The sequence below is a fragment of the Pelodiscus sinensis genome, chromosome 9, assembly GCF_052426305.1.
Source record: "Pelodiscus sinensis isolate ZL-2025 chromosome 9, ASM5242630v1, whole genome shotgun sequence".
Classification (NCBI taxonomy): Eukaryota; Metazoa; Chordata; order Testudines; family Trionychidae; genus Pelodiscus; species Pelodiscus sinensis.
In genome coordinates, this window is record NC_143060.1 from 40,684,658 (window position 1) to 40,709,493 (window position 24,836).

The 24,836-nt window shown below is 42.2% G+C and overlaps 1 protein-coding gene across 1 annotated transcript in view; it reads left to right on the forward strand.

The window, feature by feature from the left end:
• Positions 1-14,846: 14,846 nt before the first annotated feature.
• The window catches only part of PALMD (palmdelphin), a 71,285-nt gene continuing 61,295 nt past the window's right edge, over positions 14,847-24,836 (forward strand). The window contains exon 1 of the mRNA XM_025182970.3: positions 14,847-14,941. Within this exon, the coding sequence (XP_025038755.3) occupies positions 14,922-14,941 (20 nt within the window). The 5' untranslated portion in view covers positions 14,847-14,921. The remainder of the gene's footprint in view (positions 14,942-24,836) is intronic.

Below are 24,836 nucleotides of genomic sequence, written 5' to 3' on the forward strand. Positions count from 1 at the left end.
TTCTGGCCAATGGGAGCTGCAATACCCTTACCTGGGGAGGTGCAAATAAATATAGAAGCAGCAGCTGCTCACCAGGGGCTAACCCTGGTGAACCATTACTGTTTTATTGCCTAGCCCTGAGAAGGTCACACTAACGTTGAGAGATATATCTTGTTCTCTCTCCCATCCCCAAGGATGTCAAAAAAAGATAAAGCTGATTTGACAGGATTTGTGTTTGACAGATATCACTATCTTCTAGGTGCTTACAAACTGATTATTTGTTCCATTATCTTTCAGGGCAGTGAAGATAATGGGGTGTCTTTATTCCCCTTTTTATAGATAGGTACTACATTTGCCCTTTTCTAGTCCTCTGGGATTGTTCCTATCCTCTACGAATTCTCAAAGATAATCATTAATTGCTCAGAAATCTTGTCAACCAATTCCTTAAATGTCCTAGGATGTATTTTGTCAGGTCCTGTTGTTTTGAAGCCATGCAACTTATTTAACTAATTCTTCATTTATTCTTTCACTATTTTAGTTTCAAATCATACACCATTTTCACCGGTCATCTGAAGAAATGGGCTGTGCCCACAAAAGCTCATGATACCATCTACATGTTTTATTAGTCTATAAAGTGCTATCAGACCATTATTGTTTTTTACGTTTAACCATTTTCACCGACATTTGCTGTGTTAATCTGCTGATCACTCCTAACCCATACGGTGAAAACTGAAGAAAAAAAAAGGCATCTAAAACTTTTGTCACTGACCGTTACATTTTCTGTTATTGTCTTTTCTGCCTTACTGAGTAATGGACATATCTTGTCCTGGTCTTTCTCTTGCTTCTATTGTGTTTGTAGAGGGTAACACACAAACATTTTATATTCTAGCTAATTTAATCTCTTTTACAATGGCCTAATTACATGTCTTTTTTATTTATAGCCTTCATAATTTCACCTAGTTTCCACTTTTTATATCACAGTTTTGAGTTTCACATTGTTGATGATCTCCTGATGAAGCCAAGATGATTGCTACCATGCTTTCTCTGTCACCTACACATTAGGTGAGTTTGTTCTTGTGCCCTTTACAAGGCCTCAACTGTCAATTCTTGGAGACAGTTTTCCTGTATCATCCACACCCCCTTGTAGATGGCAAGGAACAGAGCAAAGGAGAACTGCTTTATCCAAGGTAAGTGTCATTTCTGCTCCAGAGACTGGGTGTCAGCTAGACTTTGCTGAAGTGACTTACACTCTTGCTGCTCAATGTGCTTGCATTATGACTGGAATAATTTGATATTGCCCAGGCCACTTAAACTTGAGTCTCCTGTACCAGCACTACGGCTCTGAAGGCACCAGATTGGCACATTGAAATATTCCTAGGCTTGCAGATGGGGAGAGAGCAAAGGGGATAACTGCCCCAGGGCCCTGCAATTGAAAAGGGCCCAGGGCACCTGGCTGATGCTACTGTGGCAGCATCAGCAGCTGGAGCCCCAAGCATTTTAAATTGCTGCCAGAGTCCCATGTGGCATACTCTGGGCAGCACTGCAGGCTGCCTAGGGGAGGCACAGCCTGCTCTGGGTGGCTCTCAGGGCTGTCTGGGCAGGCTAGCTCCAGCCCCAGCCCTTCCACCTGAAGCTCCACTCCTCCTGTGGGCACAAAGCCAGCCCCTCCCCTTCTTACCCAGGGACCTGATAAGTCTGTCAGCCCCATTGAATATTCCTTTCAGTTCACAGTAGCTTTAGTTTTTATAACTGTTCTTTTTCCTGTGGTTTTTAATTATGTCAAGGAGGATGGGGATTTTGCTGAACTAGATGGTGTTCATTTAGCAGTCTCCAGTGGCAGGAGAATATTAAACATTTAAGTGTATGATAGAAGTTATTTCCTAGAATCTAGATAGGATAAATTACTATAAGCTTATGGGGAAAATTGTATTTAATATCCATTTGTACAGTCACTGGAATAGCTTGATTTTTAGAATTTAATTCAGAAGTTGAGAATTAAGAAGCAGGAGTAGAATAGTGAAGTATGGGAGCAGTTAGTATGACACAGAGAAACTATAAAAGAGAACTTGAGAGGAAGAAAAGGTTCATCCTTAGAAATTATCTCCTTTAAGGAAATCTTTGGGATGAAGCAGAGAATTTACAGAGGTGCTTCTAAATAAACTGGACAAACCCTTGGAATTTATATGCAAGGGGGTACCATGTTTAGCAGATAAGTACTACCATATGCTGACAACTGGCTATCCAAATACAGTCATCTCTCTTTCTCTCTCTCTCTCTCCATTCCCTGCCCTTCCCCTAACTGGATGGGTTTGGCACTCCCACCCCACCCCCCGCCGCCCTCTCCTCCGACTGTTCTTGGTTAAGTCCGTGTGTTTGCTTGGATACAGTAGCAAGGGAACTTAACAGGAGTTAATACAACACCAATCTGTATTACCTTCCAGCTGTATTTACACAGACCCTAGTAGGTCTAGAGAGAACAGTACCAAGACAATGGCCATCCACCTTCACCATTCGCTCCCTAGAGCTCAAGCTGAAGGATACAAGCATTGACATTGCAACAGCAGTAACACTTTCAGGTCAAAGAGAGCCTGAAGCTTTTTAAGACCTCCGTTACCTAAAATAAAAATTTTAAAAAGTAATTGTTCTTTGTGCTAGGTTCTATCCGTAAGGGGAGGGCACTGGTGTGGGGTTTGTAAGCCCCATCACATTTGGAATCTTCCAGCTTTTGCTGCTGTTGCCACCAGATTTATAGTGCAAGTAATGATGGAAGAAAGGTTTCAAGAGTACTGCTTCCATGGACATCATATAAGAAAGATTTTTTCAGTGCTGACTGCTTCTGAGATAATGTATGGTGCAGGCCAGAGCTACTCAACACGCATGCAGCCCTCAGCCCATCTGTTTGAGGCCCACAGGACAGTTTAGGCTTACGCGGGGCTCAAGATGTGGCCTGCAGGTGGGAGCCAAAACAAAAAAGTAGCCAAAACAATATAGTGGTCTTCTGTTAATATGTGTTTTAATAGTTAAATTCTTGGAGTGTCATTGCTCATTAAAAGTGCTGTCGTATGGGTGGAAATTGGGTAAATATTGCATTTTATTACTATCAGCAGAACTGACTTAAATGGGGCCTGTGTATTGTGTGGTCTTTCCTTATTTTTTGTATTTATGCAGTCAGTGTGAAAAAAGCTATTTGCATATATATTTGCATGTATATGCAACCACACTTAAGTTGTGGTCCTTGGTATGTGCTATGAGTATCATTGTGGCCCCCGGGACTTCCAAAGTTGAGTAGCCCTGGTGTAGGCTATTAAAGGCCTCTTTACATGTAAAGAACAAACACATTGCTTTTCTTTCCCCTTCAAAGGGCCATAAACTTCTCCTGCAAGAGCAGCTGCCAAGAGCAGAAGGAGAGGTCGGAGGGTCCAAATTGTCCTCTAGCAGAAGTGAGCACTGAATCCCTGGTCCTTTTATTTGCTAGTTAACTTGCCAATTTACTCAGCTTTCTAATACATTCTATGCTGCCACCATCTGGTCCTTCTTATAATAGGTTTTCTAGTTTTCAGTTACTACAGCCCTATCAGAGTTCTGCCTGTGCTGGAAAATAGCAATACTTTTCCTGGAGTGATTTTACAAGACTTTAAAGACTGGCCATTGACCAAGAAGCCCAGCAGCATTTACCCAGATATTTGTAGTCTATATATGCACCTCAAAAATCTGTCAACAATCTGACACCCATCAAAGTGATGAATTATGCATGGCACTCACAACAAAACTGTAACCACTCTGGCATGCTCTCCCTCCCTCTTCTCCTGAGCTGCTTAAATGACTCTTCCTACCAAGATACAGGCCAGGTCCACACCACATGCTGACTTTGGTATAACTTAATAACTATCACACTGGAGGTGTCACCACAAATGACCTTGTATCAATATTACCCTTCTCTGTTATCTAGGCATCACAATGTCTCTTTAAGAGGGAGTGGGAGGTTGCTGCATTCTCAAGGAACCCTTAATTTCGCTTTGTGGATCCCCGGGATTCCACAGAACACCAGTTGGGAAACACTGAGATAAGGTGTTTCAATCTACAGTAACTAGCAGTTAACATCTATATTTTAAAATAGAGGGTATTATTCACTGATACTTACCAATATGCCAAATTATGTAAAAATAATTTGAAAGTTGAAAATGAAGTTAAGATTAAATGTTTCCATTCATTTTAAAACAGGAAGTTTCATTGAAATAAATGCAGCTACATGATAAAATATTAAATTCCAATTAAACAGCTTTTTCTGAAACAACTTTGATGAAAATTGCATATCAGCTCTGCTTCAGGATATTCAAAATCTGGATCTGGACTTTGAAATTTAGGACTACTTGCATTTTAAAAATATTTGCTACTGTCATTTTTTCTTTCTTCTCTGTGTGTGCAAAAACAATGTAGAGTCACATAATTTCTATAAATGTGACCTTTGATTGTAGTAGCATAAAGAAGAGAAAACAAAAAAGTCTTCCTGAGACAACATCCAGTGTGTGTATTCTCTGGAAAGATCATTGAACTGAATACATAATGATTGCCTTCCTCTACTCCAGGGGTCTCCAAACTTTTCAGCCCGAGGGCCGCATTAACTATCAAACAGCAGTTCGGGGGCCGACTACACACTTGAGGTCCAAATAAAAAACAATCAAAACATGGATGTTGTTTTTAATTATTTATTTAATATTATTTTATTCAGTTATTATTTAATAACACATTGATACACTACACATGAGCACCTGTATTAGTGTGAATGGTGAAATTGTTTCCTGGATGCCAAAATAGCAGACATTTCTGGCTTTAGATTTGTTGTCCCTAACATCAACAGTGACCTGAGATTATCATCGGACAAGTTTGTTCTCAAATTGTTCTTCACATATTTCAGACGTGGGGAACTCAGCTGTTGCTTCAGCCATGAAGACCTTGCACTGCTGAAAGTGCGTCAAGTTGTTGGCCTGTACTTGTTCCAAAAACAAATTAGCAGCATGCCAGGCACATGCTATGGGGCACTGCATTAATGCACTGGGGAAAACTCACCCTTCAGGCCAGCGAGAAGAAATCCAGAGAGTGGGAAAAATACTTAAAAGGAGCAAGGGACAAATGAAGCATTAAAAATTAACATTTTTCCTCACCTAGAAGCTGATTTTAGGCACTAGATCTGGTGTTTTAGGAGAGATCTGAAAGAATTTAATATCGATTTAAATCAGGGGTCACCTTTTTAAAGTTCCCGCGGGGGTTCACGTTCCCCTGCACGTCGCCGGGCGGGCGTTACCACCACCGCCCATCCTGCCCCCTGATTGGCCGTCTGCCCTGTCAGTCTGGGCGGGGGAATGCCGCCCGTGCTAGCCCCGCCCCTGCGCCGTTTGCCGCCGCGCGGCTGCTTGTCATTGGAGCGGCCCGCTTCTCCTGCCCCGGCGCGGCGTGAGTACACGCCGCACACCCCTGACAGGGGCCCCCCACCGCGGCAAGAAGGGCCCGTTCGGCGGCGCCCCAGGGACGGTCTCCACGGGCCGGATGAGAGGGCCTCGCGGGCCGCATCCGGCCCGCGGGCCGTAGTTTGGAGACCCCTGCTCTAGTCAGAGATTTAGAATGAGATTTTTACAACTGCCTAGAGGAGACGGACACCTAGTTCCCATTACAGTTAATAGGAATCCCACAGCCAGCCCAGAATAATGTCTTCACTGAAAAATACCATACACAAAAAGCAAGGCTTTAAAATTATATAATTAAATTCACTAGAAATCAAATTGTTCACTTCTAAAAGGGGTTCATTACAGGCTGGTTTTGTATCTAAGATACAAGACCAAGCATTGTTGGATTTCTCAGCTCCCTGGCGATTTTTAAAGAAAAAAAAGTCCTCCTGTATTAAATGAAATATTTTGTTCAGACCACAAAATATTTCACTTTGGTTATGAGTATTTAAAGATTTTAAAAAATTAGGGTAATTTATAAATAAAGCCTTTTCATTTTTTTTAAATGAAACATTTAGTTTTGAAATAATCTTTCCCTTTTTAAATTTGATTAGTTTATTTTCAAATTACAACAGCAAAAATTAGTACAATTTTGAGAAATGCTTGTTTATCACCAAAACTGTACTTTTCCACCAATAACATTTAGTTAAAAACAATTTTCAACTGGCTTTAGCTGCAAACCTTTGAAAATAAGTGTTTGCATCAAAAATATGGCTAGACCTCACGATTATGGGTACTACTTTAGTATAATTGGTGCTGGTTTATATACCCAGTTTTGTTGGACCAGTTTTTCCTTACACATATTTTGGTGGGGAGAGGTGAAGAGAAGAGGAACTATAGGAACTCACATGCCATACATTTTCTCACTTATAATGACAAGTAGAACTAATTATGCTTCATTTCATTTTTCAAGAAGGCACAGTGTGATTTTGGAGTACACTGATGCTCTGAGATATCTGCAGAACACAGCACTGGGACTGTAAACTGCATTCCTCATTACTTTGTGATAAAAGAATAAGATCAGCAGTGCAGAAGCAATACACCACCCTCTGAAAGATTCCTCAAAGCCCATTCTGCCACTTCATTGGTGTGTATTAAAAATTAATGAGTTTCTGCTAGAGAATGAAGGAGGTGCCCCTACATGGAAGGTGATCTCTGATCTTTACACTGTAGCACAACCTAAGCAAAGTCACAATCTGCACTGCATTTCAAAACTGACAGATTTTTTCCCAGAGAAAAGTGGGGACGGCATGAAGATACTGCAAGAGGAAACAGAGCTTTCCATTTGCATTTTAACACTGGTGGACCCTGGATCACCATGGATGTTTATTTTTTGTCCTATTTTCATTTATGTAACAAAATAAAAAACTAGCCATGCTGAAAGCCAGCCAGCATCTGAGGCTGCTAGTCCAAAGCAGTCTCCAAAGAGTTACAAAGGGATCTCACAAAACTGAGTGACTGCGCAACAGAATAGCACAGGGGTTCCCAACCTGGGGTACGCGTACCCCCAGTGGGTATGAGAAGCTTGTCAAGGGAGTACGGGGAATATTTGGTAAATAACTAGATTATCCTAATTGAAATATTCCAAAAGTAGAAGTGTTAGTGAAAAAAGTTGTGGATTCTAGAGTCTAGAATTTATTTCCTTTCATATTGAATAGGGGTACGGGAAGGTTTACTAAAAGCCAAGGGAGTACAGGGACCGAAAAAGGTTGGGAACCCCTGGAATAGCAGATGAAATTTTCTTGTTGATAAATACAAAGTAATGAACATTGGAAAAAATAAATCTAACAGTACACACAAAATGATGAGGTCTAAGTTAGCTGTTGCTACTCAAGAAATATGTTAATAGTTCTCTGGAAACATCTGCTCAGTGTGCAGCAAACTAATAAAGTTAGGAACTATTAGGACAGGGATATATAATAATATCAAGTCAGATAAATAATATGATAAAAATAAGATAAAAAATAAGATAATATCACTAAATCCATGGTATGGCCACATCTACTATACTGTTTGGAGTTCTGGTCATCTCAAAAAGAGAGATAAGAATTGGAAAAGATAGAGAGGTCAGCAAATACAACTAAGGGTATGGAACTGCTTCCATATAAGGAAAGGTTCAGAAGACAAACTGTTCAGCCAAAAAGCAAACAACTAAGGGGGAAGGTGGTCTGTAAAATCATGAATGCTGTATGGAGAGAGTGAAAGTGTTACTTACTCCTTCACCCAATGAAAATAATAGGAAGCAGATTTCAAACAAGCAAAAAGTAAGTAACTCACACAACACAGAGTCAACCTGTGGAACATGTATCCAAGGATGCTGTAAAGCTATAATGGGGTTCAAATATGAGGTAGGCAAGTTCCTGGAGGATAAGTCGGTCAATGGCTATTAGCTGAGGTGGGCAGCGATACAACCCCAGAGCCTGGGTGTCCCTAGCCTCCGACTGCAAGAAGCTGAGGTGGTCGGTGATTGCCTGTTGTTCATTCCCTCTGCAGCCTCTGGAATTGGCCACAGTCAGAAGACAGGACATTGGGCTAAATGGACTATTTACCTGACCCATTATAGCTGTTCTTACATTAATTGGTGTTCTAAATATGGAAATATTTACTTTGCCCATCCTGCTGTTCGCTGGTAATCATTCTTCTTTTCTGTAGCACTACCTAATATGACATCTTCTCTTTGTTATGTCCTTCTTATTTATTGTTCTTATTTTGTTTCTGCTGAGTTACTCTGAAAATCTTACATGACAGCAATTAGGTTAGGATATATTGGAGGACATTCATACTTTACACTGTTTTCTCCTGCATTATGTTGTGACTGGTTTCCAGTTTATGGGATTTTGTGATGTGTATCTCCATTATGTGGTTAAATTAGGAATGGGCAAATTGTTTCAGATGAAATTCTGCTCTCAGTTTTACTGATGAACATCAGGAATAACTAGAAGTGTTAGTAAGAACAAGATTTTGGTCCTAAAACTTGACAGTGAACAAAAGCTGAACCATGAAAGGTAACATTTGAACATTCCATATTGAAAATTTAGGTGACATGTATAATCTGTAAGGCATATAAAGTCATCATGATTTTGAACCTGAAAATTACATGATGTGGAAAATGCATTAAAGGTGGAGACAAGGCTCTTATGCCAATAGTGAGACATAAAGTGTGTATGGGTGCACCTACACACCACCCTAAACGTGAAATAAGATATGTAATTTGCACGTATCTTATTTTAATTGTATTTCAAAATAGCTTATTTTGAAATTTGGCACATCTACACAGCGCCATATTTTGAAATAATGTGCTATTTCAACACATCCCTTAATCCTCGTGGAATGAGGGTTACAGGGATGCCAAAATAGCATGCCCGTTATTTCAAAAACTATTTCAAAATAACAGGCACATTTAAAAAACATGGGGTAGCTATTTCAGGATACCTCAGGTATCTAGACATACCCTAAGTTACTATACCTGGCCATAAAGAATATTTAGCTAGAGAATTAGGGAGGCCAAAAAAGAAATATTGCTATGTATTTTGCAGAATTAAGTCTAAACAGACTTTAAGGACTTGGGACTTTCAAATTGCTCTTCAAGTAACTGTTCAGGGACATTTGAGGTGTTAAATTTTAGATCTGGACTTGAAGATCACTGTAATCAGAAGAGAGAGGAAAATTAGAGTTCCAGACAATTGGCAGAGTTATCAATTCTTTTGCTTTACCTACATTTCTGATGTGTAAGCACCATCAGTCACCTCATTTTACTGATTTAATGAAAGTTATTCAGTGGGTATCCCAAAAAGGCAGACTGTATCCCAGACACACAATTCCTATAGCTCTTTCATTTCTGAAACACAACCATCACTACTAAGAGGGAGTCTCCTTTTTCAGGCCCTGAAGTCAGTCATTCAGAATCTACCCTCCCTCAGTATATGTAGCTCCGGAAAAGGGCTTTATTCCGGAGGATCGTGCCAGTCTAGACGCTTTTTTCCGGCTTTTCCTCAAGCGGGAAAAAAAGCGGCGGACATGTTTATTTAAATCCCGCGGGGGATATTTAAATCCCCCGTGGATTTCCCTATTCTGACTTACCTGCTTTGCATGACTTTTCCGGAATTAGGGGCCAGTCTAGACATAGCCACAGAGTTCTGCATAAATAATTGTAATTCCTATGAGCTCCCACAAGGGGGAAACTTCACACTAAAAGTAATTATTTTTTTTAATGTAATTGCTTTTCTTAATGTCAAGTCAAAAGCTGAGGCTAGACATATTAAGGACATTTAGCGAGAGTTAACTCGCATGTATCCTTTTTAAAAAGCAAATATACCAACCATAAAAAAGTCCTTCCTCAGAGATGTAAATTGTTCTATACATTGTACTCATATAATATATTTAACAAATATGCTTAGATTACTCATTAATCGATATTTAATATAGTTTTAAAATTTCTCTGAAGACAAACTGCTTGGGCTGTATTTACCTAGCACATATAGTTTTGTTAGGAGATTTCCCTCTCTAAACCAGTGTTTCTGAAAGTGGTCCATGAAACCACTTTGAGAAACCTGTTAACTGGCCACTCCGGTCTGTTTACTTACCAGTACCACAGCCATGCAGCCTCACGACTCCCATTGGCTCTAGTTCGCCATTTGCAGCCAAGAGGAGCCACAGGAAGTGGCAGCCCAGCCCACACTGCTTCCCACAGCTCTCTTTGGCTGCAAATAGTGAAACAGAGCCAACGGGAGCATTGAGGCTCCATGGCCGTGGTGCCGGTAAGTAAACAGACTGGAGCAGCCAATGAACAGGTTTCTCAAAGTGGTTTTACAGACCACTTTCAGAAACACTGCTCTAAACTAGAGATTACACATAATAGAAGGTTTAATTTTCCAAGTCATTTGATACTTATTTCAACTATGTGGTCACTAGATTACCATGAGACTGTGAGATAAAGGGAGGCTGGGTAGGTGAGAGTGGATTAACTCTGGTAATCAGAGGCCAAACCCTGATTTAGGTTATAAGCAAAAAGGAGTGGGATGTCTTATGTTAGCCTCCAAACTGTAGTCAGAGACCAAAGTTACTGGGGGCCTGATACAGCCAGCTTTAGCTCTAACTCCACTGAAATCAATGAACCTAGTCTTAGAACATGCCTCTTCTCAGTCAGAGTAATGCTGGAAGTTTTTGGCCCTAACTCACCAAACAGCAGACTACTCTGATAGAACCATGCCAATGCCAGTGGAATACATTCCAGTTGACCATTAAATTTTGCAGCATCACAAATGAAGATCCCAGATGATCAGTTTGGACAGAACTGAAAAACTGCCTTCTGTCTATTTAGATATAGCACCTTTGCAGATATCTTCAGCTCTAATTTTAGCAGTGGCAGTTTTCACCAACCACTCTCCCATTTCTAATCTCTATCTCAGCATGTCTGTGTGCATATGTTTGTCTTGCTCCCAAAGGATCCATTTAGACAAGGAACTGATATATGGTATGAATTCTGGTGGCTATGTGTACTCTTTTGACCAAATCCTTTGCCATTGGATCCATATATTCTTTGCAACAGAGAGAGAGATGGTGTATTTTGAGCTGTCTAAGCATTACCCAGCTGGAAAGCCATACTTTGTCTCCTGTAAAACTTGCAGCAACATTTTCTTTCATTCTTCGCCCACTATAAATTGAGGTGTCATACAAGTCATAACACGGGAAAATTCATGAGTTGCCATTAAATTATTGATCTCAAAGCATTCTGGCAGAAACCATAATACATATGGGTTCTTCTCCCTCAGGGAGGGAGCATGAAAATCTATTTTCCTTTAGGAAAAATTATTCTGTCCCTTAAGGAATAGTGCTGCTTTCCTGAAGAAGCTTCAGACCCTGTTCAGAAGTTTGTTGATCATAGGAATTAGTTTTTTAAAGGGGGATTTTCCATGATACTTTATATTGGCAACTTATTTAGCTCATTCATATTAATTCATGATGAATTAGGTTTTACTGTGCTTACTAGGAATAATCCATAAAGCCTGGCATTTTCTTCACACTGACCCACAAGGGTTCAGATCTGGAGGCAGATCTAAAACAATGTAACTTATATCTTCTGTATTTTACTTACAGCAGCTTAGCCCCCATTTAGATTCTCTGAATTTGGCTCAATGTGAGCATACCTCGTCACATCCCCATAGTGGCATCTGAGGAAAATATACGTGCCTTTGCCCCCACTGAGGCAGGGAGTTTTCTGGTCAGATGTGTTCAAGAATGAAAATGCTGTGGTAATTATTTAGCTCTTTTCCTGCTGGTAAGTAAAAGATCCATTTTCTGTTGAATTATGATCCTAATTTTCAGGAGGTTGCAGAGGACTTGCAAGCCATAACTAGCTGAGGGTATGTCTACACTACCCCCCTAGTTCGAACTAGGGGGGTAATGTATGCATACCGAACTTGCTAATGAAGCCCGGGATTTGAATTTCCCGGGCTTCATTAGCATAAAGCCGGTGCCGCCATTTTTAAAAGCCGGCTAGTGCGAATCCCGTGCCGCGCGGCTACACGCGGCACGGACTAGATGGTTTGGATTAGGAGGTGTACAGATAGTTCGGATTAGGAAGCCTAATCCGAACTATCTAGTCCGTGCCGCGTGTAGCCGCGCGGCACGGGGTTCGCACTAGCCGGCTTTTAAAAATGGCGGCGCCGGCTTTATGCTAATGAAGCCCGGAAAATTCAAATCCCGGGCTTCATTAGCAAGTTCGGTATGCATACATTACCCCCCTAGTTCGAACTAGGGGGGTAGTGTAGACATACCCAGAGATTTCCTAGGTTGTTGTGCCTTCAAGGGTACTATTCTTGGGAAATAGTCAGGGCCATCCTTACCCGTATGCACAACATGCAGCTGTGTAGGGCACCCAAAAATTTGGAGCATCACTGGGTTTTAATATCCACTTACCCACCTCTTTTTGAATTTACTGTATTAGTCTACAGGGCATTATTTAAAAATGCTTTAAAAGTAATTCATTAATGTGTTGCTGGTGATTATTAAAAGAAAAATCACATCTCTAAAAAACCATTGGGCATCGGGGCATCAGTCTAACAGTTCTGTGTAGAAATCCTAAGGATAGCTCTGGAATACTCTAGACAACAGCAGCAGATGCCAGTACCCAATAAAGGCCAAGATGCAGGAATTTGAATAACTTGTCCCAACCTCAGTCCTCTTTAGACTTGGTTCTAGTTTGAGGCGGCTGAAGCCCATTCATGTTCACATAGACCCATAACACTTCTACTGCTAAGGGTTTTTCTCTGAACCTCTTTCATCCTCTCGTCTGAATGATAAATATTCATAATCACTCTTTCCTTGTCTCCATGGAGATTGTGCACATAATAATGCTACATTTCATGTTCCATTTCAATACTCTTCTTCCATTTGGTGGAACAGAGAAGTCAGGACAAATTTGACTAGAGTAAGCACTCAAGGACTTGGGCCAGTTGGCCAACTCATACATCCTTTCTTATGGGCAAAAAATATACATTGAATGCCTGTTACACAGGGGCAGCATAACAGAGTCCACACAGGGTTTATTCCTGCTACACAAGGCTGTAGATCAGTGGTCACTAACCAGTAGATCGGGATCTACTGGTAGATCTTTGAGCCTCTGACAGGTGATCCTAACCAGTTTGGCCAAGAGGCTATCAAGGGCCGACATGTCAGCTGCTCCTCCTCACACTGCTGTGCATCTCCTGCCTTTTGCCATGGAGCTGTCGCTCAGGAGCCTCCTGCTCATGTCAAGGTTCCCCCTCTCCCACTTTGTGGAGGAAGGATACAGAGCAGAGAGGGGGCACAAAGGGACTTGGGATGGAGTTTTCTGGCTACTTTTGGAGTGGTGCCAGGCCAGGCCAAGGATGAACCTGCCTTAGCCTCACTGCACCACCACCTAGGAACCATCTGAAGTAACACAGTGCCCATCTGGAGTCCACATCCCGAAACCCTACACCAGTCATGAACCCCCACCTGCACCCCATGTTCCTGCCCTGTCCCTGAGCCCCCCTTCATCCAAATGCCCTTCCAGAGCTTGTACCTAGAACCCCCTCTGGCACCTCAACTGCCTGCTTCAAACTCAGCTCAGATCCCCTCTCACACTTCCAATCCCTTACTCCAGGACCAGCACCTGCACCCTCACCCTCTGCCCCAGACTGATCAAAGTGAGGGAGGATGGGGGACAGAGGGAGGATGGAGTGAGCAGGGGTGCGGCCTTGGAGAAGGGGTACAAATGAGGCTCAGCAAGGGTATTTGGGTTTGAGATAGATCTTGGATTGCACTTAAATTCCAAAAGTGATCTCACACGGAAGAAGGTTGGAGACCCCTGATGTAGATGAATTCTTCCATGTCACAATAGACATGGAGATTCCCAGTCATTTCCCTATGGAGAAAGATTAGAACATTGTAGTAGTGGTAGCGGGCTATACTGACTGCCCACCTAACTGCTAAGTTACCCATCCTGTGTCCAGAACAAAGATTTGCCTCAGTATAGCCACACCCATTACATAAAACACATTCCAGATCTATCAAGTTAAATATTCACTAATATTGCTGTGACTAGCAAATCTTTTACAGTAATAACATGAATGTGGGGCTGGTATGTTTAAATCAATATGTGATTACTAGGATATACCCTGCTAATGTGAAGCTCTTAGCTCCAATGAGGAAATCTGTTTCTAAAAATGACTCAAGCTATCAAGATTTTTTGTGTCAACTCCAGCAGTTTTAGCCAATCTTTATTCAGATGCTTGCATAAATGGAGTCCAACAGAACAGCATCACATGGCGTGTATCAGTTGTATCCCTTCCATGCAGTCTCTGACCTACATTCATTTATGATGTGGCAGTGACGATTATGACAGAGTGAAGCAGTCTCTCAATATCATTTCTACAGAGTCGTGGAACAGAAGGTAAGAGTCCAACTCAAAACTTACATAGTCTGAATGCTATTTTTGAAAAACGTGGCACACAAAATTCAGGTAATTTCATAGCAAGGAGTTTTCTAGTCAGTCTTTTTCCCCTTTTTTAAGTTTTCTTGTTTTACATTTCCAGTGTTCTGCATTTACGTTAGAGGGCTTTTATCTTTTCAGATGAGAGAATAGTCCAGATCCCCTGGTGGTTTAAATCAGCATAACTTCAGGACAACTATAACAATATAAAACAGCTGAAGGATCTAGACACATTCAGAGTTTGAGCTACATACGCCTCAATAGATCTCAGTGTAATTGCAACAATTCTTTAGGGAGAAATTTAACTTTAGTTGTGTAGAATGCGAGTGATCTAACATTCTCTATATGTTTCATAAGTTCCTCTTTTATTATCTAATGATAGGAGTTTGACGTAACACAAAGTGGACTTAAACCAAAACCAGAGCAGCCATACACATCAGCAGACACAGTTCACTTATGTGACTTTGTGCAAACCTGTGCTATCTGAAATGGAACTGCATACTTTAAGGTAAGGAAGTCTGATTAGCCCTTAGGTTTAACATTTGCTCTGTGTACCAATATGGTCAAAGGAGATGGAAAACGTTACTCGGCGATGTATCACCACAGTAAGTAAAGAATGAACAAATGTGTACTTTGTCTGCTAATGTGCATCTTATTGTTCAGTTCTTTAAAGTGCAGTACAGGGGTGCCTTAAGAGTTCCATGCAATCAGGCTTGTCACATCTCTGGGAAAATTCCATAATCTGAAAACAGTCATGGGAAGTTGACATTCAGCTTATGTTTTCATATTCTAGGTTTTGTTTAATTGTTTCCCAGTTATTCCCTCTTATTCATTCTTCTTCACCTGTCCTTCAAGTATTTATAAGATGCCTCCTGCACCTTAATCATTTAGGTCAGGTTTAGCTCTTGTAATCTTTCCTCCAAAATCAAAAACCTCCAACTGTTTGATCATTTCTGTCACTCTTCTGTGAATTTCCTCTTATTGAGCTACAACTCCTTTCAGTTTGTCTAGGACTATGATGTCCAACATGCTAGCCACATGTTTGCTATTTGCCCAGTTGAGTGTGGCTAGTTCTGTATAGCAGTAGCCACTACAGTGTCTACTGCTTCTGAACTGGTTAGACACCATGGGTCTAGAGAATCGCCACTGAAACAAGGAATCCTTTTAAATACATGTTAGTTTTCTGATGCCAACATGCCATCTAATTCTCTGCTCGTGGCTTTTTCTTTTTGCACAAATCCTCTAATAAAAAGACCACCAATTTTCATTTTGAAACATTCAAAAAATTGACATGGTCACAGATGTTACCATGCTTTCAAATAAATCAGCAGCATCTGAGCCAGAATCTGGTTAAAATTTACTGAGTTCTTTCTGTACTGTTTATTCTATCTCACTATTCCATTTAATTATAAATTATTAAAAATGAAGGAACAACGAACAGCAAGAACATAATGTAAGTGATTAAATTTCAGAATGTTTATTTAGAAGCATTCTTTAAAAAGTTTTCCTGGTTAGTAACTGGCAATGTACAGTCTCACTTATTGCCATAATCTTGTCCTGCAATAAACACATCGGGTCACAAAATTCAGGAGTGAACTTGGTGATTTATAGGAGTCTTTTGTAAGGAATTGATCCAAGGGGCATAATCCAAAGAGCATTGATTTTCTCGCAATTACATTCCAAAGCATGAAAAGGTGTTATCACCTGCTCGTAACAACTTACAGCGTGGATCTTTCTTGGTGCCATCTCTTTTGATTTTCACTCATGAAGCATGTCCTGTCTACAGTCTCAGAGGATGTTATTTTCTGAAATGCTTTAATATACAATCTCAGCTCAATTACTGATAACACCCACAACAGAGAGCCAGGAAACCTCAAGTTATTACACAGAGAGGATTCTAGAGAACCTCATCAAGACCTAAACAAACTAGAGACGAATGGATAACATGGTGGCAATTTCAAGCAATTTCAGTTTCAAGCAAATCAAACAGCACATTGGAGGAAAACGTAAGTTATGTATACAGTATACTTTGCAGGGTTCTAAATTGAACTTACCAACTCAGGAAAGGATCTGAGCATCCCTGGACAGCTCAATGAACCTCTGATCAATATGCAGCTGCAGTCAGAAAAAGCTGACAAGATATAAGGTTTCATAAGGAATGGGGTGGTGGATACTACAAGAAATGTTAAAGCCTTCATGAAAATAAATGGTGTACCCTCATCTGGAATGCTGTGTACATTACTGGTTATGCTAGCTCAAAAAGGATAGGGAAGAAGTTGAGCGGGGGTCAGCAGACAAGGGCAAGGACAATGACCAAGTTCCTGAAAGAAAACATGAGATTGATTGAAAAGACTGGGATTTAAAAAAAAAAAAAAAAATCTTAGAAAAGAGACAAAAGAAGGGTCCATAAATAATGAATGGTATAGAGAAGATAAATCAGGAGCTGCTGTTCTCCTTGTTTCAAATACACAAGAACAAGCAGATATTCAAAGTAGAAAATTCAAAAAACAAAAAAAAAGTTTTACATATGCATAGACTGACTGCAGAACTCATTGGGCATTTATATGACTATCAGGCATAATGACATTGTGGAAGAGATATTAAACTTCATGTTTCAGGGCTTATGCCAATTGCCAACAATTAGAGATCAGGATGAGAGCTCACATGAGGGGCAGAACATCTGCTTGCTGCAAAGTTCTTACACTTTCCTCTGAAGCACCAAATACTGAATAGGATACTGGATTAGATGGGCATGGGGTTTGCTCTAGTGTTGCTGTTACTCTCAGAGCAGTGGAATGTTGGTTGAAGGAATGTTTAGTTCCAATTTTCACCATTTCAAAGACTGATAAATAAAAATCAAGGACATTTTGGACTCTTTTTTGAGGGAAGACTAACATGGCTACCTCTGAAAACTGTCAGCACGCATCAGAGATCATCATTACAAATCCCACTGAAGCACTACGTTTCTGGAGATGAAATATCTTCCCAGCAATATAATGAGTTACTCTACTCTGAAACCCAGGCTCTTGAAGGAATATAAATTAAATCCAGAGCCAATAATCTCTCACCCAGAATGCCTTGTTGCCAGCCTCCTCCTATTTTAGGCAAGAAAGTCTGTATTAGTTTAGATCATACTTCAGATTTTAGCCACTATGATGCCACACAAGCAATCACCCAAGTAGCTGGGGCCCAAACTATTTTAAAAAAGTGTCTCAGTCTGGGCATCCATGACATGAAGCAACCCAAGTACAAATACCTGAAACTTCACCCAGCAAATCAGCTGGAAGTCAATGCAGATTATGGAGGAAGGAAAAGAGATTCTCCACTTTCACAGCATTTTAGTGTATTTCTTTTTGCCTGGCTACTTCTGACAGCATTGCCTCTTTCCCGTTCCCCCAGAGAATTCAATTTTTTGATGACTGACGTAGCTCTAGCATGGGATAAATTCACATTAAAAGCATTTTTCCAGGGTCAGAGTACTGACTGGATTATCTCCAAGCTGGAGATGCAATTGCCTGGCACCATGTGTATCACCTCAGTGCTCTGGGTGTGGATTTTATAATCACTACCAGCCTATGCAACTGATAGCAATGTTTATCTTGCACAGCAAGCCACACGACTCTACATGATTTCACTAATGGAAGCATTTGGATGCAGCAGAAAAGGTTCATGCTGGCTTGGATCTTGTTACCATCCACGGCTGAGTAGAGGGCATTCAGGCCAGGATGTTGTAAGTGGGGGGTCTAGACTGAATTAGAACAATGGTAACAGGATATAGGGCAGTTGTGTGTGCAGTGTGTGGCAACAATACAATGTAGTAATAAAGACTAATCACAAGACACCACTGGCCTAGCTGCTTTCAGGTGGCATTTTTCTGCAAGTATCCCACTAAAGGAGAATTTTAGGGAGGGATTTGAAGGAGGACAACATGGTACTTGTGGATTGTGTTAACTCAGGATTCTAAGCAGATTATTGTATTTTGCTTGTAGTCTTCAAGTTATATTGAGTGGGGTGGATTCTCCAGATGAGAAAAAATTCATAACTCAGTGTGGGAACACAGGGCCAGATGCTCAGCTTGTACAGTATAAGCAAACACTCATAGCTCCATTGATTATGTCACACATTTTTAAATAAGGACTCAGTTTCATCTGTGCAGAGGATGTAAGGGTATGTCTATACTACAGCACTAATTCAAACTAACTTAATTCAAATTAGTTAATTCAAACTAAGATAATTTGAATTAGTGCATCTTGCTAATTCGAAATAGCATGTCCACATTGAGTGGACCCTGAACCAAAGTTAAGGCTGGCTGGAACCAGTGCCGGCAGGGCATCAGGTTAGGACTTAGAGTGTGGGGCTGCTGCCTCAGGCTAGCTGAGGGCTGTGCTTAAAGGGACCCAAGCTCCGCCCCGGACAGACAGTTCTCAGGGTTCCCCGCTTGCTTGTTTAACTTGATGAGGGACAGCAAAGCAGTCCTGTCTTGGAGTGCCCTGAGTGCCCTCACTCGGCACATCACAGCACTTGGCCATCAGCTCGGCTGCACTTGCCGCAGACTGCCATCTGGGGGAGTCAGTCAGGGAGCTGTCATGATCCAGGAGGCCCTGCAGGAGAGCTTCCATCCCAAGGAGCCCACAGAGCCTGTGACGGCGTGTTGGGGGTTCCCCGTCTCCTGCACCCCGAGATGGCACAAACAGACTGCACCAGCCAGTGGAATAGAGGAAGTTTATTGCCTCTCCAGGATACAGCATAGCACAGATGTAGTCTGGTCACAGAACTGGGCTAGGATGCCTCAGGCCCCCTTGAGTTGGGGGGAGACTGGGCCCCTAAACTCCAGCTCCTCTCCCTAGGCTGTCTCCTCCATCCTCCCCCACAGTAACAACTAAATTCCCTTGCAGCCCTGCCCCCCAGTCCAGGGCAGCATTCACCTTCCTTTGTTCCTCTCCATGGGGGGTGTCTGGCCACTGGTTCGACAAGTTTGGCCTTATCTCTGCCTAGCGAGATTTTCCCTGCTGGGTCTTGCTCCAGACAGCAGGGGTCACCACAGCCCAGCAAGTACCCCCACTACGTCACAGAGCCACCCCAGTCCTCGTGCCCCATTCCTCCCTCACCTCCTTCCACTTACCCTTCCCTAGTCCTCCTTCCTGATGTAAAAAATAAAGGACACGTATGTTCAAATAGAGAAACTCTCTTTATTTAACAAAACTGGGGGGAGGGGGATTAACCTCTGGGGAGACTGAGAAAAGGAGGTGGGAGAAGGGAGGTGGAAACCTGGGAGGAGGGAGCTAGAAGGGGGAAGCCAAGGGAAGAAGGAGGAGGGGAAGTATAAAACTATGGTACGCCATATCTTCAGTATTGTGTACAGATGTGGTCTCCTCACCTCAAAAAGATATTTTGGCCTTGGAAAGGGTTCAGAAAAGAGCAACTAAAATGATTAGGGGTTTGCAACAGGTCCCATATGAAGAGAGGCTAAAGAGACTGGGACCTTTCAGCTTAGAAAAGAGTAGACTGAGGGTATGATAGAGGTCTATAAAAGCATGAGTGGTGTGGAGAGGGTGAATAAAGAAAAGCTCTTCATTAGTTCCCATAATAGAAGGACTAGAGGACACCAAATGAAATGAACGGACAGCAGGTTTAAAACTAATAAAAGAAAGTTCTTCTTCACACAGCACATAGTCAACCTGTGGAACTCCTTGCCACAGGAGGCTGTGAAGGCTAGAACTATAACAGAGTTTAAAGAGAAGTTAGATAAATTCATGGAGGTTGGGTCCATGGAGTGCTATTAGCCAGGGGGTAGGAACTGTGTCCCTGGCCTCTGTTTGTGGAAGGCTGGAGATGGATGGCACAAGACAAATCGCTTGGTCATTGTCTTCGGTCCATCCCCTCTGGGGTACCTGGTGCTGGCCGCTGTCGGTAGACAGGATACTGGGCTAGATGGACCTTTGTTCTGACCCAGTACGGCCGTTCTTATGTTCTAAGCTCAGGGCTCAGGGTCGGGGATCTCACTGGACCAACTTGATTTTCATGCAAACCTGCTCCTGGGTTCGCATGTGGCCTTTGGTGGCCAGGCTGGCAGCTATCCTGCCCTAGACGGCCACATTTCTGTGCCTAGTGCAGAGGTCGTGGACGTTGGAGGCCTCCCCCCCCCCCGAACCTCGATGAGGTCCACGATCTCCGCACTAGACCAGGCGGGCGCCCCCGTCTTACAGCCCCGGGCAGGCTCCTGGGAGCCGCCAGCCTGGTCCTGGGAAGAGGCAGAGGGCTGGGTGGCAGTGGGTGGCTGGCTCATGCCGTGCCAGGTGCAAGGTCTGCTGGCTGGGTGCTGGCAGACTTGCAACTGGCACGAGCACTGTAGCCAGACCGTGCCCCTTTAAGGGTTTCAGGGCCGGGAGGGGGACAGAAAAGTTTCCCTGGTTTGGCCCAGAGTGGCCACCAGGGCAAGTTGGGAAGGGCTAGCCTCCCACTAGTTCGAATTAAGTGGCTACACAGCCCTTAATTCGAACTACTTAATTCAAACTAGGAGTTACTCCTCGTAGAATGAGGTTTACCTAGTTCAAATTAAGTGCTCCGCTAGTTCAAATTAAGTTCGAACTAGCGGTTTGCATGTATAGATGCTATGAAAGTTAATTCGAACTAACTTTGTAGTGTAGACATACCCTAAAATACTAGCTTTCTGAGTTACCACTATCTCACAATGCTTTGCATTGGTGTAAGTCATGACCAAGTGCAGGGCAGCAAAAATAAGGCCTGCAGCAAGCACTCTAAACAATTCTAGTTATAGTCATTTATCTGTTCTTCCACATTGACCCTTTGCTCATTCATTCATTTGCCTCTGTTGGAGCTCAAAGTTCTGCAACCACCATTTCACCACAAATCCCATACACCTCAGTTTGAGTTAATTTATACAGATTATATGGGTCAAGCAAGATTCTAAAGTGCCAACAATCAGGCAGGAAGTGAGAAAGAACCTAGCTAAAAAGAAACAACAACTATGAACCACAAGCCAAAGAGTTTCAATTATGCCACAAGGCCTGTTGACCAGGAGTTAGTTGTGCAACTAGATTAACTAAGTTTGACTAACACCACTCCCAGAAAAAGCAGCTCAAATAATATTGGAGGGATGGGGAAAGGGAGAATAATTTTCAAAAAATGAAAAGCAATGCAAAGAGTCAGAAGATTCAGATTTTAGCAATCTTATGCTACAAACACAGAACACTGATACTCCAGTTCATTCGTTCATTTTCCTTAGTAGCCATACCAAGCACTGAATAAATAGATCAATATAGATCTTTGGACAATTTAAGTTGCAGGAGGACAGGTGAATTTTGTTTCCTTGTTTGCTTTATAACTTTGAACTCATCTTTGACCTACCAATAAAATCCCTGAAAGATGCACACGACTGCAGTTTTAGTTATGTTGTCAACCAGTGCATGCTCTGAGGGATCACTGACACAGCGAGCATTTGACAAGCCTCTCAGTTAATGTTCTTATGAAAACAAATAAGCGAAGCAACTGAGAGGTTCTTGAACTTCTCCGCATTTCTGCCAAGTGATCTGACACTGAGTGATTGACCAGCCATGTTCTCATGCCTCCAATATTCCCATTAGCAACTATTTTCGATATCTACAGCAAAATTTGATACATTTAAATAAAATCAACTTAAAGTATTTCATTGGTAAATGCCACAAGAAAATTATAGCAAAATACAAATTTACTTTGAATCAAACAATCTCTTCATCTGATTCCTCTCCCAAACCTCCCTCACACACACCCCAACTCTCTACTCAAAAATGCCATTCAATTCTACAGTTCAAGTCACAGAAATCAGGATATACAAATCTTAATATTTTCCAGTGACATCAATTTACCTTTGTTTTCATCCCTGTGGGTCTGTTCGCAAACTATTTTCCACCTGTGAAGCTACATTATTAGGTCTGGGCAGCAGTTACTCTGTTACAAGGAGGAACTCCAAGGAGGAGGGAGAAAATGTATTGTCCTTTACGTCTGATGATAGGACAAGAAGCAATGGGCTTAAATTGCAGCAAGGAATGTTAAGGTTGGATATTAGGACAGACTTCCTAACTGTCAGGTTGGTTAAACACTGGAATAAGTTGCCTAGGGAGATTGTGGAATCTCCATCACTGGAGATATTTAAGAGCAAGTTGGATAGGCATCTATTAGGGATGATCTAGACAGTGTCTGGTCCTGCTGTGAGGGCAGGGGATTAAACTTAATAACCCCCTTTGAGGTCCCTTCCAGTTCTAGTATTCTATGATGTCACAGAACTTCATCTATCCTCATGCAGTCAGGGAACAAAAGGGACCAGCAATGCTGTTACAGTAACCCTAAAACCACCAGGAGAGGAGAGGAGCTAGCACTGCAATATCACCAAGCCTCTACCAAAAACTGCAGAAGGCCCTTGATAGGAACACTATGGTTGCGTCTAGACTGGCAAGATTTTGTGCAAATACTTTTAACAAAAAAGTTTTTCCATTAAAAGTATTTGCGCAAGAAAGCGTCTATACTGGCATGTGCCTTTGCGCAAAAGATTTGCTTTTGCGCAAAAGCATCCATGCCCAGTATAGACGCTCTCTTGCGCAAGAAAGCTCCGATGGCCATTTTAGCCATCAGGCTTTCTTGTGCAAGAAATTAACATTCCTGTCTACACTGGTCCTCTTGCGCAAGTATTCTTGCGCAAGAGGGCTTATGCCTGAGTGGGAGCATCAAAGTATTTGCGCAAGAAGCACTGATTTTGTACATTACAAAGTCAGTGTTCTTGCGCAAATTCTCACAGCCAGTGTAGACAGGTGGCAAAATCTTGCGAAAAAGCTTTGGCTTTTGCGCAAAATCTTGCCAGTCTAGATGCACCCTATATATGTATTGCCTGGTACTCTGGCTGCAGCTTTCACTTTTGACAGTGTCCACTTCCAGGGCTGGGTCAGCCGGCTAATAGGAAAGCAGGGGGTTAGAGATGCCTCTGCAGGTCTACAGCTCCATTCTGAGATAGGTATTTCACTACCAGAGCCCTTGGCTTCCCTTTCCATTGGTGGCTACTGTTGAAATCTGGAGCGAACCCAGATGCTTTTCTTATTTCTAGATGAGTCAGAGGAAATAAGCCAAACCTATCTACATAAAACAGAATTATATTTCCTCCTGCATTGCCTGCCTATCTCTTTGCCAAACATCCCTTTCAGAAATAAGGCCACCTGCCCTGAGAATAAAGTTTACAGGAGCATGAAGGGAAAACAATCTTCTTCACTTAGTGAAATGCACACAATGCTCATTTCTATGCACATTCCCAGAATTGTCTACTAGCTCACAGCTATTTCACACAAGTTCCTAAAGCACAGAAGCAATGCCCATTCCACTTGTGTATTCCTGGTAAGCTCGTCTTTGTGCTTAGTCTAAAGACCAGGCACAATTACATACTTTCTATACTTTCTCCACTTAAGTGTCCATAAGGATGGCAACAGATAGAATTGACACGACTGGCTAAAGAAACTGTCATAATTTACATCATCTGTTGCTTAAGAGCATGAAGTGGAAAACAAATGAGAGTTACTGTTAACCTTGAGGGTTTGCCCAGCAATTAAAGTTCAGATCTGAAGGCTGCTTGGTAGCAGCTAAATATTTGCATACCACCTGGATGGAATGCCAGGCATGTGAAACTTGTGTGGATTTGTTCTACTGAAGTCACCTAAAGTAGCTTGCTGGAAATCTAATTCAAGGATTGTCAAGTGTATAGCAGCAAAACCACCCTTTTTTGAGAGAAACAGGTAGCCACAGAGAAAATGCAGTGGTCAGTAGCAAAGATCTGGGGTTGGATTAAACCTGGGATTTTAGGTGGCTACACAGATATGAGACAAAAAAAAACCCCACCACACCAAACACATCCCCCCACACCCTGCTTCTATTATATATCCTGTTGCTCAGTAGGAAGGCCCAGTCCCTGCACTCAAGGGAACATGGGTTTTTCATCATGGGGTGCAAGCCATGGCAAAGGTTAAGCTGAAACCAGATCTTTCTCCATTTGTATCACCCAGAAGAACAGACCAGATGAGGAAAGGGGACCACTGAGCCACATCCTGACCTTTCCTGAGAATGCTTGGGAGCTCCCTGTGGGGTGGTGCAACTCATCACTTCAGCCTCATGTAGGATTATGTGCAGGATACCTTGTTCAGCCATGTCACAGGCTGCTCTACTTACCACTGGATGGTGCTGCTTCCGGGTGGTCCTGGGGATTAGCTCAGCCAGAAGGATGCCCTTCCAGCACTTACACCCTTTCATCTTCTCCTCAGTAGTCCCTCTCTCACTCTCAGATCAGGTGATTTTGGTGATTTCCTTTGGCAGGGAGATGGGAAATGTATATAGATTCGTTGGCGGGGCACTCCCTCTTCACCTGCATT